The 20,816-nt window shown below is 32.8% G+C and overlaps 1 protein-coding gene across 1 annotated transcript; it reads left to right on the forward strand.

Annotated features, from left to right (window-relative positions):
- Positions 1 to 1,039: 1,039 nt before the first annotated feature.
- Positions 1,040 to 19,587, forward strand: LOC133173192 (sex peptide receptor-like). The gene is made up of 2 exons (XM_061308146.1): positions 1,040 to 1,274; positions 18,024 to 19,587. Exon 2 carries the CDS (start codon positions 18,155 to 18,157, stop codon positions 19,283 to 19,285), a length of 1,131 nt encoding a protein of 376 aa, XP_061164130.1. The 5' UTR covers positions 1,040 to 1,274; positions 18,024 to 18,154; the 3' UTR covers positions 19,286 to 19,587.
- Positions 19,588 to 20,816: the final 1,229 nt, after the last annotated feature.

Here is a 20,816-nt window from a genome sequence, read left to right on the forward strand (position 1 = left end):
GTTTAGATCTAACATCTTAAAGATTCTAGTACTTAAAATTACAGTTCGTGGTATTTATTCCTAGTATTCGTCTTACGGGGAGGGGTATCCAGACACTCTCCGTAGAATTTTGTGCTGTTAAATAGACAAGGCATCTCCCCTGTAAACGACATCGTCCCCTGCCCCTAACTTACTTAGTTGACTATATGTAAAGAAGCCTTTTTAGAAATTTTGCACTTTATTATTGTATTTAATTGATATACACAAAAATTCCTGGATCCAGCTTTGCAATCAATTCAAAACGTAGAAAGAAAAAACACACGACTTTCCAGAAATATCTCTTTTGAAGCTGCACTAAATCTCTTATTGTTGAAAGTGCAACAGGTACGCGGTATGCAATATGAAATATAAAAACATCTCTTCAGGATTAGTCCCCGACAAGGGAGTTAAGATTGTTTTACCTTGTGTTATTGCTTGGAACTTGTTTTTTTTTTTATTTATTTATTTATTTATTTTTTAAATTTAATGAACCATTCACAGAATTGTAAACTTTAACATTTCTAATTTTTTTGGGGAGTGGAGGGGGCATACGTAAAACAATGTAAAAATACTGGCAATAATTTTTACCTATAGATCTTCTACAAGCAGAGAAAATAAACACCTACGTTTTACTGATTTGATATAATAATTTTTTTTTTGTTATCTAATATTATTTCTTTTCTTATGGACGATATGGCGACTTTCGCGTTTTTTATTTATTTATTTATTTTTTAATAGATTACGGCAAACTCTTTCATTATAATATAAATCAAGAAATACAGTATGATTTGCAGAATTTTTTAACAGTTTTGTCTTACGAGCGGTTAGCCTATTGTCATCTAAATAGAATGACTCAAATATCACAGCAGAATAACAACTTGTGGTCATGAAATGAGTAAAGAACAAAAAAAAATAATATCGTCAGGATATAAGGTTCCCGGCAGCGCTAAAATGAATTTTAAAATAGTTCGGACTTAGTGAGGAAGGCTGTAATCCACAGCCAGCATCTAACAGATTGTTTATGTATGAATATATTGATGAAGACGTAATATTAAAAAGACTGCTGCACCATTAACTAGAATATTTGTATGATACTGGGGGATTGAGCTCCTGAGAGCAGAGGCTCAGTGTTAGATAGATGAAAGCTTTTTGATGTTCACCAAGACGTAGAGAAGGGATCGTTGATTGATTCTCTCAATAATCTACGATAACGGTGTTATTCACACTCTCAAAGTGCTTCTTCCTATTCACTACAGGTAAGTGATTTTTTAACAATTCTTTTAATAAAATTTTAATTATTTTTTTTTTCATTTGATAATTTGTACACTATTTTGTACAAGGACGAAACTCAATTTTTGTGACATGAATAATATATATTGAGTGTTCACGCACATCATTAGAATCTGCATTATTGGCGTCGTCGAACTTTATAATTCCAGATTAAAATTTTCGTGAAATATACGCCGTGCTTTCTTCTTGGCTTTGATTAATTTTCCATCTACAAGACTAGTTTCTTCGACAGAGAAAGAGAACAAAAGTACATGCAAAAATAAACCTAAAAGACTTCTTAAAATTTAAAACGCCATCCGTCTTGTCATTTTCTGGTGATTACATAGATGGCGGTAGCAACCGGGGAGCCACGGGGACCACCCCCCCCCCCCCCAAAAAAAAAACATAAGTACTTTATGCCTATGCCCCCTCAATAATAACGTCTGATCCTCCCCCTTTTTATTTGCATGTCAAGGATTTTATTTGCATGTCAAGGATTGTTTGTGCTTGGTAGTGCCCCCCACCCCAAAATGAAAATGTTGGGTTGTCCCCTAAACTAAAATTGCTTCCTATAGACCTGATACATATATCTAGGACCATTCAGTTTGACAAAACGGTCAATGTTTATAAACTTTATGGAAAACCCTCGTAATCACCATTAATAAGCCATTTTTTGTTTTAACTTTTTCGACATTTACATTTCGACAGATATATAAAGTGAGTACCTTTCAAGAAATTTAGGTACAACCGTACAAGTTTATGGAAACATAATTATCCTGAATTATTACTAGGGCATGTCTTTCACAAAGTACTCAGTAAAATACGAATTAGATGTAAATATTCACTTATGGTCCATAATAATGGTGTTTAACCATGGTCTTGTCTTACAATGACAGGCGTTCTTGTAGTAACAAAGACGGAACCTATAAAGTCTCTCCCCCTTTACTATGATTTCAGGAAATATAGCCAAGAAGTCATAAACTCTAATTAGACTCCAAAAATCCTATAAACATTACGTAATATCTTAATAAAGTGATAAAATAAGTCTCAAACAAACTTTGTAGAACAAAATTGTAGTACGATATTGATATGGAACTGAAATTTGTCTGAAAATTTCTGTCAATTTTACAGAACAGAAGCCTGGATAATAGTTAACGGATCCGTTATTGGCTTTTAAGATTTGATTTATCATCCCGCAAAGGAAAAAAGACTCCTGGACTGATAAATAGTAGTGATTAAATTGTCAGATTGTTTTATTTCAAAAAAATCCCAAGAGTCCCAAAACCCACTCCGAAAATTTAACCATGAAACTCTTTATTATATATCTCTCTTTATATGGGAATAATGACGTTCCTATTGTACCGTTGACACAGTGCTGAAAACTGTCCTTAGTATTATTGTTGTTTTTTTTATCTAAATTTTACAACTTATTCCTACAAATATACATAAGTTGAGGGTATGCCAGAACTGAACTGCCAAGATTAACTATCATGGACTGAATCAGGATTTTATTCCATGCCTTATCAAAATCTCTACATTCACATAAATAATGATAATAATTTAAAAAAAAAAAATCTATGGGTTCGGTAGGTAGTAACAAGTTTCAGTGACCGTTTGACCTAGTCAGCAAATGCAATCTATCATTAATGCTGACTGACTTTTTTCATACTAATTGTTAGGCCATTATTTACACACTGAATTGTCGACGGATTTTTCCGTTATTTCCCGATCATGACAAGGAGTACACGGCGGGTGTGACCGGCCGGCAAGGGATGCTCACTCCTCCATGGCACCTGATCCCACCTCTGATGTCTTAGAGGTCCGTGTTTGCTTATTTTTTGTGTTTTGTTGTAAAGCAAGGGTATAATGATGGAATAGAATCCTTCTTTCCACTTTAATGCGTCCTGTCAAGATTGAAATTCTAGAAAGTATTCAATAGAATTGAGTAAAAGATTCAAATGAAAAGGAATTGATTGTAGCTTGTGGGGCAAAATTGCAAAAGACATTTCAACTTGACAAATTTATAAAGAAATAATAGACGTTTATTCCATTAAGAATTATCTCTCTTTTCAGTGTAACAATGAACCTTAAGGATACAATGAATCAGGATGACAAACGTCAGTAGTCTGTTCCGTGTTAGTGTGTCCTTAAATAAATATAGTTTTGCGAAATTAATATATCATGTTTAGGATTAACATTTTAAGGCTATGTATCAGCTCTATAAATACGAATTATTCTCTTGAAGTTCCCGTATAATAGGCACATTTTAACGACACAGTCGTGAATTACAAGATATTTGGAATTCATTTCTGTCAATGCCGTAATGCTGATAAACTTGACTTCTAAGGAACCAGAATTAAGTATGAGTTATAGAGCGAAATCAGAGATTTTATTGATAATTACTACGCTTTTATTTTTTGTTGTGTACACAACGCCCTTCTAACACAAACAACCGCAGCACACAGGGCAAGATAAGATAAAAGGAACATTGCACCATTATCAAGTGCATGTGTTATGCTTAATGGAACTGCTGACACATAATTCAAGATGAAATACCTTTAAAACCGATCAAATTCAATATTACATCAAGTATGACCAATACCGGCGGTAAATAATTTCCTCATCACGACAAGTTCATCCGTCTATATTGCTTCGAAAATGTCAAATATTTCAAGGACATATCATGTCTTTTCAAACGAATGAATGGTCAACTTTCTATAGCATTACCATAATGTAATGTTCTTGAAAAGGTTACCACATCAAACTGGTAGAAAGAATTCTTCACTCTCTTTTCAAAAATTAATATTTATCTTTAAATATGTCTTGGATTTTCCAGGAACTAGATGAAATAACTATCTATAAATCCAGTCATATTTCATAAATATTACTTTTTTAATTGAAATATCGTGGCGCAAAATTAAGCGGTATCGATTCCTGGCGCACTTGGCTCCTTAGATTAAGATCATCCATCCGCTCTAATCAAAAGTTATCCTCTGGTAGTTGCTGCTTGGACTAAAAAAAATAACATGTGTGTGTGACATGAATGTCTTGCAGAAAGATATTTCAGAATTTCAAGGCTGTAATTCTTTTAATCATGAAGCTTGAAACTCAGACACGATATGATATTCAACAACATGTGACCTCACAGGAAACTGAAATTCAATATCTACATATCAATATCTTAAAATATTAAAATATTGTGTACTTATATAGGGCAAATCAATATATTAAAATATAGTGTACATATATAGTAAAGTATTCATAATACTTACAAATTTAAATTGCAAGTACGGTAAAAATTTGGCAATTGGGTATTTATTTCTGAGCCTGTTTATAATTCATTTACTTAAGGACATACGCAACGTAGTTTGAACTTTATTGTCTTTTCCCCTGGAGTTGAAGAGTTCCAATACTTAAAGGAATTGTGTGCTACATTTTAATGTCTATGTATGCTGCTGTACACTTCTTCTAAAACAAGTTTGGATTCACAAAACATTTAGAATATATGTTCAGTAATTTTTGTATATTTTTCTTTGAATTATACAAGAATTCATCAATTGATATCTTTTAAAAACCCCTGGTAATGAATGCTGATTTTTTGTCTACGAACATCTGATGACACTATAATCTTAAATTAAGAATATCTTGAAAAATTATCAGTAGGTAAGGTACGTTGCGTATGTCCTTAATATTACAAGTTCAGCCCAATATCTTCAAGCTTAGCAAGACAAGCTTGTGCATATTCCGCCTTCCCTTTCACCAATAATTTTGCTAATCTATACTTTACAATATAAAACAAAGCTAAAATACGGTTTTGCTCCCTGAAAAACAAAGTCTGGTGACCTTTCTTTTTTGAAACTTCTATGACGTTGTGCCTCCCCCCCCCCCTTTCCTCTCCTCCAACTGGAATTGCTTGCTACCGGGGCATGTTGTAGATGACAATAAAATTAAATTATTTTTAAAAACTGGACAACTCTAGATCTTCGCTCAGCCTACTGACTGAGTGGATAGACAGTCTACTATTAATGAAACAATTTATTTCAAATAGCGGACTTGCACACATATCCCTACGGTGCATGTAGGTCTTTTACATTCCACCTTAATTAATAAAGTCAGGGAGATTGGTCTAAGTTTTGGTGCATGACGTGTAAAATCTTTAGAGACCCTCGGGGATTAACAGTCCACCAGCAGAAGCCTCGACCCATTTGTCATAATGTAAATAATATACAGTGCCAATTTTGATGCACCAGATGCGCATTTCGACAAATTATGTCTCTTCAGTGATGCTCTTGCCGAACCGTTGGAAATCCAAAATATTTGAGTAAAAAAAAACTTTGAAGAGCTGAAAAAGGGGATGTCAATGACTGGAGCCAAATACGTCGAAGGATCAGAGCTATGCATGAGGGAGATAATTCTTAATTTTGAAATAAATTTATACATTTTACCACAGCAATCAAATACTAGTACATAAATTATCCGTATTTTCAAGCTAGTCATATGTCTCTTTAAGCATTTTAAGATTGCCACTTTCATTTTTCTAATTTATAGTCTCATTAAAGATCTTTTATTGGAGCAATAAGATACCATTGATTATAAAATTTTAATTACTGCTTTCTGGATTTTGAGGAAATATGATTTGCATAAGTAATAAATAGACGCCAAGCCGTCGACTCTAGCGTATAAAATATTTTAGATACTAAAAAAAAAAAATTTAGAGAAGTCTCTGTTTATAACGTAAGAAAGAACCGTGTTAATCGTAGAGTTGTATTTGATAGGTGGAATTATTTTTGTAATATGAACAGTTGCATAAAGTGCCGTTTTGAAGACATTAATATTGTACAGCGGCCACACGTGGAAATTTTAAGATTTGTGGATGAAGCATAGTTTATTTACGTCAGGTGGATGAGAAGGAAAAAAATAACAAAAGTTTCCGTACATATATCTCTTAGTGATAGCTCTGTTTTGACCCTTGCAACACGGCATTTCTACAGATTAGTGAGGTTACAGATAAGTGAGGTTATGACAGATGCAGGTTCCTCTCTATCTAACCAAGGACATCAGTACCTACGGATATCGAATTATCATATTAAGATTGAATTGATTGTTGGGAAGCCGGATGTTGTTGGAGAAATACAATTAAATACGTGAGAGATTTAAGAAGTACAAAAAATATCATTGCTGGAGGAGAGAGAAGGTTTTATTTTTGTATGGTATCTCGGGTAATAAAATCTGAGCTTGATGATATTTGTTATTCATTACATGTAAAATTCAAAATATTGACTAATATTATTGATATTTCCTTTTTTTTTACTTAAATATTTCGGACTTCCAACTTTTCAGCAAGAGCATCACTGAAGAGACATAGTTTGTCGAAATGCACATCTGGTGCATCAAAATTAGTACCGTATATTATTCACATTACAAGCAATCTTCTGATAATAAATGCCAACCTATTTGTATTAAACCAAGTTTTCTTATATATCATATCATTTTCCCAGGAAAAAAAGGGAATTTAAAGATACTCGAGGTTAAATATACACACAAATGTTTTGTGAATTCTTAGCACTTTGCTATTTTACTGTTTCCAGTATTATGCACCGATATAAAAATACGGAATTCATGATTTACACAAAAACTTTAATACTTGGAATTGTATTAACGCTCTTATTTTTATTAAAAACATCAACGCAGAGTAAACATTTTGTTTTTCAAACGTGACAAATGGCCTGTTTAAAGGATGACATTTTATGCCATTATCAACTGTGTTCATAATATGTCGTACGACAATTCAACCTAACATGAACAACTGTTTATAAATATAATTGGAGAAACAGTTCCCATAACCAGGGCTCCTTAGTAACCAGTTTTCTTGAACTCTTGTTCCTTAATTTATTTTCAAATAAAAGAAAATAATGAAGGAACTGAATTTGAGAAGAAAAAAACTGGTTGCTATCTCGCACTGGTAATGGAACCTTTATGTCCATTTCTTACAAAACACCCAGTAACTGTTAACTTTGCCGTACAATTGCCTTATATATATATATATATATATATATATATATATATATATATATATATATATATATATATATATATATATATATATATATATATATAAAATTTTGGTTTTTCGTCAAGAAAAAGCGAAATGCTTAACATAACGACTTTTTAGATATGCAGTCATAAAGTGACACAATGGTGCAAAATAGTCCACAGAAAAGGGGGGGGGGTATATAACTTATGTCGATCAAAAAAAAAAAATACTGAGAAAAATACTAAATAAGTCGGGAAATATTCAGTTAATTGTTAGATTCCACATTTTCTGTTTTCAATATGGTTGCGTGAGAAAAGAATGTAAAAGAATGAAGACGGAAATGACGCAAATGAGAGATAAAATGAATACATAGAAATCAGTGTTTGACCATTCCAATTTATAATATCCTGTCCTTCGTGTAGAGAATAAATTAAGTGTCTAGCAGTCTCTTTGAACACAGAGACATTTTATCAAAAATCAGTAGTGATTGACTTTACCTGTAAAGATTATTATCAATTCTGCCTGAGAAGACACGCGCGAATCAACGTGGACAGAAGTAATCAATTTAATTACTTCAATACATGCATGGCTGTACGGTCAATTGCAATTGCCAAGTACCCTTGTACTTATCATAAAAATTATATCGTTTTTTAGAATAATTTTAAGAATTTATTGAGTATTCATCAATGCAACAAATAACCCATATTCAAAAACCCTTTAAATAGGATTTGGTACAGTCAAGAAAACATATAAATTACTGTACATTTTCTTTTAATAATAAATGTTTATGTAGATGTAGCCATCTTTAGTTATATAAATGTACTTCAGTACACATCATAGTCCCCTACCGGTGAAACCGAATAGTTGTCATCAAGTATAAGTAATCATGTTTCATGTGGAAGAAATAGCTAAGAGCTCCCTGTAGTAGAATAGCATCAAGCTTAGCTAGGAGTGTCCTGTTGTAGTAACACATCAAGCTGAGCTAAAAGTTTCATGTTGTAGTAACACATCAAGCTGAGCTAAAAGTTTCATGTAGAATTACAACTAAGTTTAGCTAAGAGCTTCCTGTAGTAGAATTGAAATTGAGCTTAGGGAAGAGCCAATGTAGTAAAATTGGCATCAAGCTTAGCTAAGAGCTGCGTGTGGTAGATTTGACAACAATCTTAGCTAATAGCCTCTTGTATAATTGACATCAAGCTAAGCTAAGCTTATCTATGAATTTCCTTTGGTAGTCGTTTTTAAATGCAAGGAAAAGAAAAAATACGATACAAAAACATTGGAATTCTTTGCAAGTATATTGAAATATAAATATTTGCTTAACAAATTTATTTTTAGTTCTATCTATCTCTTATAGGAAAAGTGTCCTATAAATATAAAATAGTAATAATGTATCGTCATATAAATACTCATTTATACTGTCACAGTGGTAATTTTGGTAACTATTCTGTATGAAAAAAAAAATCGAATCTCACTGAAAAAAAGAGAATTTTACTGATTTGATATCAGTTACCTAGGTCATCAACTGTATATAAAGTCAAACCGTATATGCATAGAAAAACATCCATGTGAGTAGAATTTAAGATACATTAATAGATGTTTAACAATGACTTTTGCACTGTTTTAATGAAAAAAGATGGATAACGAACTATTCTGCAGTTCATGTGGCTAGGTTGAGAAGTTGAGTTATTGTCTTTTTCCTGTACGTGAACAATATCATCTTAATGTCATACTGAGTGCATTATTCATCCTTTTTCATATATCATGACATTTGTATTAGCAAGTCAATAAGGAGAACGTGTAAGTTTTTATAAATTCATATAGATACACATGATTTCTCCCCTGGATTGACAATATGCAGGAGGTTAGGGATGAAGTGTATTTTTGCTTGTTTGTCCAAAATGTACAATGAAAGGTTACAATTAAAAGAAATTATTTCAAAACCAAATTCAATTTTCTTTATATGATACCGGCTGATAAACTGGTGTAGGTTTTAAATATTAAAAGCAAAAAAAACTTTTTCTGCTTGCTTGGAAAATGTATTTTTGAAAACAGTAAAATAACACATTTTACAGATGCATATAGTACATGCAAGTACCGTATCATCAACACTGGGCACAAAGTAGATTTATTAATTTTGTACTATTGTTTATATAACTTCCATATTCTGTTGTGAAATAAGGTTTAATTTTTGTAAATGCCTAGATACTTTTCTTGATTAGCCAATAAAATATCTTGTATATTATATCAGACGGAGGAGTGTGAAATCGTGAAAGGCGCAAGGCGAATCTGTTCTCTTAATGTAATTACAGTGTAAAATAGATTGTTGTCTGATGTCTCTTCAGTGCATTGTTTAATAGGAAAATATGAAAATAAGTTTACCTACATCCGAGTTTTCAAATAAACTTGGCTCTTTATACGAAAAGTCTGTCTTTTTCTATAACAAATTAAATTGTATTTAGTTAATACATATCGATTTAGTGCATATTTAGTAAAAAAAGATTTGTAATGTGAAATATGTAAAATAATACTGCAATTCTTCGCGATTTAAAAAAAAACAAAACAGCAAAATAAGCTTCTGTACATTGCAACTTATAAAAACAAGGGGTAGTTTTTTTTAATACTATCGATCGGAAGCATAAATGAAATGCACAAAATTAACATGAAACATTCTTTCAGGAGATATGCTATTCAAATTTCATAAAAAAAATTGTTCTAATGTATCTCAAGAGATGTATTGGGACAAAAATGAAAGTTCTAAGACAGTTTTTAAGATCGACACATAGGCTCTCTTAAGATGAAAGAGATAAAGATAACGAACAGTGATCGATCTTAAAAAATCTACAAGCAGTACAAATTTGTGAAAAGGACATAAGATACGGAGCCCGGAAATTCCAGAGGTGGGATCAGGTGCCCAGGAAGAGTAAGCATCCCCTGATCACCGGACACACCAACTGTGAGCCTTATGTATTGATCAAGTAGACGGAATATTCTGTAGTCAAAATCAGTATAAAACAAAGGCCTAACAATAACTACACTATGAAACAAGTCGGCCAAAATATTGAATGATAGGTTATATATATTTCCTAGCAGGGTCATTATAACGACAATAGAATTTACGTAATACTGACTTTATAAGAGGTTGTTAAAAATCCCTGTAACATCAACTTTTCGGTCATGAGCCTGCCTCGGTGTAAATATTAAGTTTCGAATAAGTTGGGAGACGTAAACACCGAATGCAGATTATACCGAAATATTACTACATAAATAAGGAAAAGCTGAAGTCATCTCGTTTGTCATACAGTATAGTTGTTAGTAGGCCCTTTTCGTCTATAGTATGTAAATCGTCCAGTTATTTAGCAGATGTGGCAGACTCCGTGGTGTCTTTTATTTCAAGTTCACTGGGATATATCGAGTCGACATATGAATGGAAGTAACTACTGTTAATTGATAATCGTCGTCGATATATCTGAATGTCGAGTTAAGGGCCACAGGAAGTGGTTTCTTCTTCTCATTCAGAAGTTTTTAAGTAAATTCTGCTTCATAGGAATATAAAAACAGGTCAGCTAATAAAGGAGCACAATTAGTATCTATCGAAATTCCAACAAATGAATTTTATTTATAAATATCTTAATCTCCTTAATCTCCTGTAAGTCTATATCAGAATTTTCTGCAGTATTCTAGTAAGCTCGATACTTTTTTGCAGTGCTTAGTTCAAAGAGCAGGAAATCTTTGTCCTACACCCTTTGAATTTTCAGTGTTGTTAAATCTCAACAAAAAATAAATTTGCACATTCCAGTTCCAAAGAAAACAAGGACTCTTCCTTGTTTAAAGGTTCCCCTTTTACCTTCGAACTGGGATGTTCATAGGAAATATTAACAAGGTCAAAAATCCAATTAAACATCACAAATTTAGAGCAGATCATATCACAGGGAAAAGTGGCTTACATGATATTCATGTGATTATCTTTTTATTTGAAAATTATGTGAAAATCATGTAAAAATTATATAGATATTATTCCATGCGAATATCATGTGAATAAGTTTGTATGATATTGACAAATATTTTTAGAACATTCATGTGAAGTTTTCTTTGCACGATCTTTATGCTCTTCATGTAATATTCATAAGAAAGTTAGGTCAAAATGGCTAGAAGTTTTCACATAAATTTCACATGTCTTCATTTTCGTCTCTTCACATGAAATTCATGTGAATTTCATATAAAATTTATGTAAGCCACTTTTGCCTGTGATACAAGAACCCCTAAAACATTAGAGGTGGGGTCATGTGCCAGAGAGGAGCTCGCATCCTGGTCACACCAACCATGAGCCCTTCGTCTTGATGCGGAAAAAGGAGTATTCAGAATGAATATAACAATTTGAGTCAATATTCAACTTAACGACATGCATTTAACGACAAGGTCATTGTAACGACGAAAGAAATTGCGAAATGTTGACTTTAAATTAGATCTTTGATATTATTGAAACAATAACTTGTTTGCTATTAGTCTGCGTGTCTTGGTTTGAAAATTAAAAGATGCTCTTGTCTATTAACCGAGTGACATTATCACCATATGCAGATGATGATTGTATATTGCCACATGAATTAGTGAAGTTGACGATAGGAAATTTGAATTCCTCAAGTTCATCATCAAGTTTAGTTGTTAGTTTAACATCAGGGTCTCTCTAGTAAAACATCCAAATATGAAGCAAATATGTCAGAATCTTTGGTGTCCTTAATTTCGAGTTAAGTGGAATATAATACGTATAATATTGGAATGAAAATTAATATTGTTAATTAATACAACTTCGTCGATATATCTGTGACCGTGTATGGATTTGGACGGCATCAAGATTTCTTCTGGAACGTTGTTTGCAGAACTAACGGGATGGGGGAATGTTGGCGTATAGGGAACGAGGTATAGGTAGAGGCGCTGTGTGGCCGTAAGGTAAAAAAAAGTATAGATGTGCCATATTCCCGAAGGTCAACCAATATGCAATTCCAGATAAAACAAAAAACAGACATTTTAAACGTGATCGAGTCAGATCTGGCCGAAATGGCCTTCGAACTCCGAGTCCTGGTGACTGACATGGCCGAGATTGGCCTTTGTATATTCCAGACTAGAAATTTAAATTATACATGATTTTTTGTTAGAATCTACACAATGAGTAAATAAATGGAGGTGTTGTCATTAAGAAAAATGAGTGAAAGATTCATATTGAGTTATTTTATTCTTAATGACTCGTTGATGTTTGGAATGAAAAACAGATAATTACACAATGTTGTTATAGCAGAAAAACAATTCTTGAGACATAGCACTGTGTCTCTTTGTAATAACGGATCTTATGTCCGAGAAGTGTCACTGGTATATTAAATATTAAGCTTTGTGAAAAATGATATTGTGAGAAATAAAATATGACATAAGCAAGAAATTGAAAAGTAAAGTCCCAAAATAAAGTTTTTCAGGGACAGGGAATATTACACTGTGATCAATTTAAACGTTGAATTGACTATCACAGCAAGAGACATCCTCTTTTCGGCAGAAGTTTTTGAATTATATTTTATAAGAATACAAAAATAAGTTATAAAAGGGGCACAATTAGCAAATAAAAAAAATAAAACAATAAAAAAAAAAGAAACGAAATTGTGCTATTATACAATTATTTCTAAAAGATCCATTTCCCTTTTATAACATTTATGGGAAACTTTTGGAACAAGACAACCCCTAAAAATCGTAAAAACGTCTATATCGCAGGGATATTTACCATATCGCAGATCCTGAAGTGACGTCATCACCGAAAAGTTATCCAACCAGGTTCAAATAATTATCTATCATACTTAATATTAGCAACAATATTGACCAAGCCGTGCACACTTTTTTTTTCAATGTGCGTTAATATGGTCCATATTAATGCACTTTGAAAAGAAAAAAAATTGTTTCCTGTTAACTCGGTCCCAAATTTAACGCGCTTTGAAAAAAAATTTGAAAGTGCGTAATTTTTCAAAGTGCGTTTTAACAATGCTTTGCCACCAATGTAGGATTTGGGATGATCAATAGTATGTGGCTTCTGATTCTAATTAACGTAAACATTGTCTAAGGTCCAATTAATCGAGAAAAATGGCCATGCTTTATAAAAATTTAATATACTATAATTATGGGAACTTTTAAAATGCACAATTTTTGATGCTTGAAAGTTAAATTATTGAGATTCTTCAGATTTCATTCTAGTCATAACTTAATTACAAGACACTTATATTTCGACAATGTTCCTCTTTTTTATTGAAAAATAAATAAATTATCTGTGAAAAGAATACGATTAGCTTTATGTTTATTTCAGTAGAATGGGCGTGTATGGAAGTTGATGACTTATCATATTATCGCCATGTAGATATGATTATAAATATTTCTGAATGGCATTCTATCTTGTCAGTCTTTATCAGTTAAAACCAAGTCAACTGTTGAACCACCTGGCTGTTATTTAAAAGGTAGGTCGTACATGTTATATCTCGGCTGATACTGCTGTTATTTAAAAGGTAGGTCGTACATGTTATATCGGCTGATTCTGCAGGAACATCATTTTCATCTGACTATAATTTTTTTTTTTTTTTAAATTCACCTTCTTTTTGCATTTGAAATAAAAATATAACTAAGTAGGTTATAATGATATGAGTAAGGTTTTTTTTTTTTTGTTTTGTTTTTTTTTTTTTTTTTTTTGTTTTTTTTTTTTTTGGTTTTGCAGAACGAACTACGAATCCTTGAAACATATTGATTATTATAGCATACAAAAAAGTTCGCTTTATTTAGAAATAAATTAGTTTTACGAAATTGCGAGAAGCTTAAGTAATAAATCATATGTAAATCTTTTAAACTATGCAGTGTTATATTATCGAAACAAAAAGGAATATGTGTGAATGTAGGTCTAAATATGAAATAACTGAAAAAGATCATTTTTCAGTACCAAAATGTTATGTCGTAAAATTTATTGTTATCAATAATAAAAGTTTAGAGTTTGGCATATATATATGATCAGAAATAAAGAATTGACTAGACAAGACTATCGTTCTATCTTATAGTCACCGAATGCATAAAATTAGGTATCCCACAATGCTTCCATGTACCCGGTAGTGGCCATGAAAAGTGGAGAAAAAGTTTTTATTTATGACAATAAATCTTGATTGTGGAGAAGATTAGCGCGTTCCAGATCATGTCACTCAGATATTTGCAATTTTCCAGGAAAGTCCTAAACATTAACAGCAATTTCCAAGCCGTAAAAAAATCTTCCAAGTAGCAATAGCCTGTAAAATAGGACAACCAAAAAGGCCTTTAGTTAAATAAATACATTGAAATGATCTATCTCCTGGTCCTGGTATATCTGATTAATCCGCCAAATGAAGGAAAAACGGGGCCCGAGGTGAAAAATGTACTTCAAGTAAACAATTCAGTTTTCAGTATTTTGTCAGAATATTGTGACCTCTCTCTCTCTCTCTCTCTCTCTCTCTGGGCGTTGCCCGGATAGCTTCCATTACTTTGTCTGTTTACGGTCGCTTCCTCTCCAATTGTGATTGTTTGAATGACATAAATGTTATCAGGAATAATAGTTCCTCTACTGATTGTAGTTCTATTTTGGAAATTGGATTTAATAGGTTGTAAAAGTTCTTTCAAGTGATAGATTCAAACTAAGACACAGATACAGGGGACTGTCAAATTATCTCCCTTGCCAATCCTCCTCCAAATTTCATCAATTATCTACTGTAAGGACTGTGTTGTTTTTAGTAAAACACCCCCTACTAACGACGCAAATTAAAGAGCATATCATCTGGTCCAGTATTAAACAAGAGTAATATACTACAGGAATCATGCATTTTGTTATGGACCATCAATGAAAATGCTTTTGGAAAATATTTTTCTGATTTTATGAGAACTATTGATATATATCTCCAAGAACTGTCAATGTGTTTATTATTGTCTTTCAACTTGAGTTTTCTCTCCAAAGCAGATCAATAATTCACTTAATATGCCAGATTCAACACCATTGGCGATGCATTCCTAGTCACCATTATTCTGAATTCGATTAATTCTTCATTAAAAGATATGTAAAATGACCTGGCGAGTACTTCAAGGCAGGAACAGTTATACACCACTAATAGAAATCACGCTTTCTTTACAAAAGACATGACCTGTTGCACGACAGGGCCAAAATTGCTCCATCAATTTTATAGCCTGTAATTTACTTCGACATCCGGGAACTTCTCCCAACCGCACTACCGCCGCGGACTAATGAAGGTTCTGTACAACGTTTCCTTTATGTTCACCGAAATTGTCAATGGGCGATTCTGTCATTTTAATAAAGTTTGACTGCTTTGATACAATTAAAAACCTCTGTGATATTGATTTTAAATGAGTTAACATTGTTAGAAACACTGATAGTGTAGATAGAGGGTGACATAAAGCATTTTATTGCAGTATCATGTAAATTAATTGGACAAAGACGAATAGGTCTCGTTATTTTCTCCAGGATTAGAGTTGGGTGCTACCAAACATGATCTGTTGTTTGACAAATAGAAAGATTTTTGTCGAAATATACTGTGAAGCTAGTTCGGCATCAGTGGTTTCAGATAATTTTGAGTCAGGAAAATGGCGAGTTGTTAGTGACAATATCTTCATATAAATGCACGTACTTTTCCAATTAAATAAAAATACTCCGTAAAAGAATCCTATATCTTTTTATCCGTGGCAACTGTTTATATCTAAAGAGACCTTCTATTTACGTTACGTATGGTGTTACGCTCATTGAGCTTCAAAATAAAATCGCTAGGAAACTGTTTCATATGTTAACCAGTATGATAAAAAAGCCAATTTATCGTTGATGCAACTTTAAATCATTTGGTTACAATTAAGATTTTTTTTTTTTATTTCAAATTCCTTTGTGAATGTAAATTATAAACATAGCTAGGCATTTTAATGATACGGTAGCGCCAGGGTTTTTTGCGGGAGTAATTGCTTATTTATTTTTTCCGAACATTAGGCCACTGAGGCCCGTTATTCGCTTCCTCGCCCATCAGGGATGCTCACTTTAAAGAAATCTCTCCACTTTATCAGAAGCATATAACCTTTTTTCATAAGAATCAATTTGGCTCTGACTGCGGCCCCATTCAAATGCGTATGCTTTGATATAAAATTACAGATCATAAATTAGAGCATCTCTTGTAAATTTGACGAGCGATTATTAGAAGAGTTACCAAGGCAGATTTTCTCGCGTGAATATGTACTTAGCCATTTTATTTGAACTAAATTATTCCAATCTAGCATAATTCAGATCATAAAAACCAATTAAGGACAAACGCAACGTAGTTTGAACTTTATTGTCTTTTTCCCTGGAGTTGAAGAGTTCCAATACTTAAAGGAACTGTGTTCTACATTTTAATATCTATATATGCTGTTGTACACTTCTTCTAAAACAAGTTTGGATAAAAAAAGAACATCTAGAATATATGTTTTGTAATTTTTATATATTTTTCTTTGAATTATACAAGAATTTTCATTAATTGATATCTTTTCAAAACCCCTGGTAATACATGCTGACTTTTTGTCTACAAACATCTGATGAAACTATAGTCTTAAATTAAGAATATCTGGAAAAATTATCAGTAGGTAAGGTACGTTGCGTATGACCTTAATGCATTCTCCTTAAAAAAAACACACGAAGAAACACATCGTATAAATGCTAACAACGGGATAGCTAGAGGATTTGACGTTTCTTTGGGAAAAAAATTGGCCAATAATTTTAAATGCTGTTCATCACGAACTACAGTGAAGGTAAAGAAAGCATTTTCTATTCAAATTTAAAATAAAGAAAATTACTTCTTTTAACTTACAGGCCTAATGCAAAAATTTTGTTTGAAAAAGAACTTCAGTGTTTTCTAAAATTGCAGTTTATTTTTAATTGACATGCGCTTGACTTCTGGTTAAATATATAGGTTAATGAATATATGTAATTGAATAAAAAATAAATCTGACGCGATGTAAATCAAATTATAACTGCCAATAGATTCTTAAGGCCTCGCAAGATAATCCAACCATAGAGATTATAGAAGATTTACGTTACAAAAATACGATATTCGTTGGCAAAGCAGGGAGGGCGTTAACTCGACTGTAAGTGACACGTAACTTCTATAATGATAATAAATCAAACAAACAACATCTCAGAATGATGCCATTATCTAGAGTCGCAGATGTCTAACGATTTCAGGCAGGTTCTCTTCGGGAATAGTTTGTATTGAGACCCTTTCCTTACCTGATGACATTCACTTTTGTATTTTGACCTTTTCCCTGATCACTATAACCTTTAGAATTACTGATGTACTTTTCTAATGTATTTGGTTATTCAAGAAAAAAGAAAACAGTAAGAACCACTTTATTTTGTGATAAAAGGTTAAGTAGAGTATTGGATTTTGATGCTGCTGTTTGCCAACACCACTTTGTTTTGTATTTAGGTATATATGTATATATTAAGTGTGTGTCAGCAGGTCTTACAATGAACTCTGATAATTTTATTGTGTTTGAAGAGATAATCAATTACATGCCCTAAATTTGTTTAACAGAGAAACAGTAACATAATATCAGAAGTCGTAAAGTGCTTTTAATCAAATGTTCCTACTTCGACAATTTTGCTGTGTATTAATGTATTTTCTTTTCTCTATCTTAGGAAACCTTGACGTCATCGCTAGGTGAAATACCTTTGACAAGACATGTAGACAATTTGTGTCAAAACAACGGAGAGACATATTACCCAATTATCTTCCTGAATATTGTGTCACACACAAGACCATCACCAACATGGAAAGCACAGAGGAACTTCTGATGATGAATATGTCTTTCCCTTTCCACCTTGCTTTTGTTTATCCTATCCCAGAGGCGTTCTACGTTAACGGATTCGTCTCCCCCGTTCTGATTTTCTTCACTTTGGTGACAAATATTTTCGTAGTTCTTATTCTTCTGCGAAGGCACATGCGTTCACCAACTAACGCCATCTTAGCTGCCATGGCAATTTCCGACACGTTCACTGGAATTTCCCCGCTTCCGGTATTCATTCATTTCTTTTCTCTCGAAAACTACGAGGACTTTGTGGAATATCACTGGTGTTACCTTTACAAGTTTCTCGGCGAGCTCATTCCAACTATATTCCACACTGCCTCGATCTGGCTTACGGTGACGCTGGCCATTCAACGTTACGTTTACATTTGTCATACAGCTACCGCCCGACGATTCTGCACCATTCAAAACGTTGTCATTGCATCGTTCATAATCTATTTTCTGGCCATACTCTCACAGATTGCGCGTACCTTTGATTTTGAATTCATCCCCTTTCCAATACATAACGCGCCCAATAACACATTCGTAGCTTGTATCGAACAATTCTCTCCATGGGTCCTCCAAAATGAAGATCTGTATTTCAATCTTTACTTCTGGTTCAGAGCTATTTTCATTCACCTTGTCCCGTGCACAGTCCTTGTGGTGATAAACTCAGTACTCATATGGACACTTCGAACAGCTCAAAAGCGAAGAATGCAACTTCTAAAACAAAACAAAAGAAGCGAATCCATGAAGTTGAAGGATAGCAACTGTACAACCTTAATGCTGGTGTGCGTCGTGGGCTTGTTTTTGCTTGTTGAGTTACCCCTGGGTATTATCGTGATTTTACATCTCATCCAAAACAATTTTAAGCTTAATTTCATGTCAGTGGAGACATTCAATTTATTGTCACTAATTTCCAACACATTTATTTTACTATCTTATCCGCTGAATTTCTTTATTTATTGTGGAATGAGCCGACAATTCCGAGAGACATTTATGGGAATGTTTGCAAGGTTTCCGATGCCAATAAATAAGGAATGTTCCCATTACGCATCTATTCCGACAGAAAATGGCAAGAACAACGGGGAAACCACGAGGGAAACCGTGTTGTGAAGGGTAGCCGAAATTAAATGTGATAGAACGCATAAGATAGAATACGTAAGGCTACCAAAACTTTATAGACCAACTAGTATATCAGTCAAAAATGTATATATCTGGCGTCATGTGATGTTTCCATGTCTTCTATCATTTAGCGTAGAATATGTACATTTAGATGTGTATGTAAATGAATAACTCAGTAAAAGGAAAATAAAACTGTTTAACGGGACGTCAAGCTGGTGACGTAACCTACAGCTTTGATACGTAGTAAGGTCGTAGAGACTAGCCGTGGATATTTTTATCTATGGTGATGTAAATTCGTGATACATGTAAGACTTGTAATTAAATTCATGAAATTTGAAAAAAAATGCTTTTTGTTATTTGACTTGTGTTTTTCTTCTATTTATCTTTTTGTTACTTAAGTCCAGTGTCATTTGAAAGTTCACGTTCAAATTTGGCTTCCAGGGGTTTCTTAAAAAACGGCATTAGAAATAGGAGTTTTATATTGCTGGAATAGGATCTTCAAAAATTATGGCACCAAGGGTCAATTAATCAAGTTAATCATACTGTCTTTGTCAATGACAACCTCCACTTGCCAGCAGAATTAACTGGCTTTCTTAGTCTTCTTATTCCACTGAATGAAAGAAATCTGCAGACTGCACTAAAAACCAAGACATTAGTCGTTTTCTTTGTTGTGACGTCAGATTGGGATTCCCGAGAAACCGCCAACGAAATGTGAAATATCTATTAGATAACGAATGGTAGTTTCTTCACATAGGCTTAAAAACAATTTAGATTTAAAATTACTGAGCTGTTGGTTTAAGTTGAACCTGATTTGGTGTACACGGAATAAACACTTTGCTGACCAACGTTAATCCGTTTCATCTGAAAAGGTGTACATTTGTATAGTCGAACAATTTTCTCCATAGTTTATATAAGTTTTTAATGTAATTTTTATTTATTGGCATTTAAGATTTTTGGACACAAGAATTGCTTTACTATCAAAAAAAAAAAAAAATACACAAACACATTTATTTCATGTAAGTAAACTATATTCTTCCATAGTATCAAGTTCCAAGAATAAATCAAAATTTCAAAGATTTTCCTAAGCTCTGTGAATGTACTAAAACAATCCATGGGCATTGCAGGATATCTACAATAATGTACCTGAAGTCGAGGAGAGGTTCCAAATATTTGATTCAGAGATTTGATTCTAAGAGGCAAATAAACCGTAGATGACAAAATTAGAGGGAAAAAATTCAGTCATAATGCTAAGAAAGTGTTCACACAATTTCCATTAAATCTAGTGGAATATTCCACAGAAGCGTCCCGAACAGAAGATTCTGTAATATAACAAATGTATTACACACTTGTTGTTTTCAAAAATAATTAAAGAAAACTTTTGGTACTGCTAAGGACTGAGTTCTTTTTCTCTACACTTTAGACACAGTTCACGAAAATAAACTCTTGTCTTGCCACATGTATCCACTTTTTTGTATTACTATCTTCCAGAAATTATCACAAAGTCAAAAACACAATGATTGCA

This window comes from Saccostrea echinata, unplaced genomic scaffold (genome assembly GCF_033153115.1).
Source record: "Saccostrea echinata isolate AGI-Se365-2 ecotype Australia unplaced genomic scaffold, CSIRO_AGI_Sech_v1 ptg000056l, whole genome shotgun sequence".
In the NCBI taxonomy this organism is placed as follows: domain Eukaryota; kingdom Metazoa; phylum Mollusca; class Bivalvia; order Ostreida; family Ostreidae; genus Saccostrea; species Saccostrea echinata.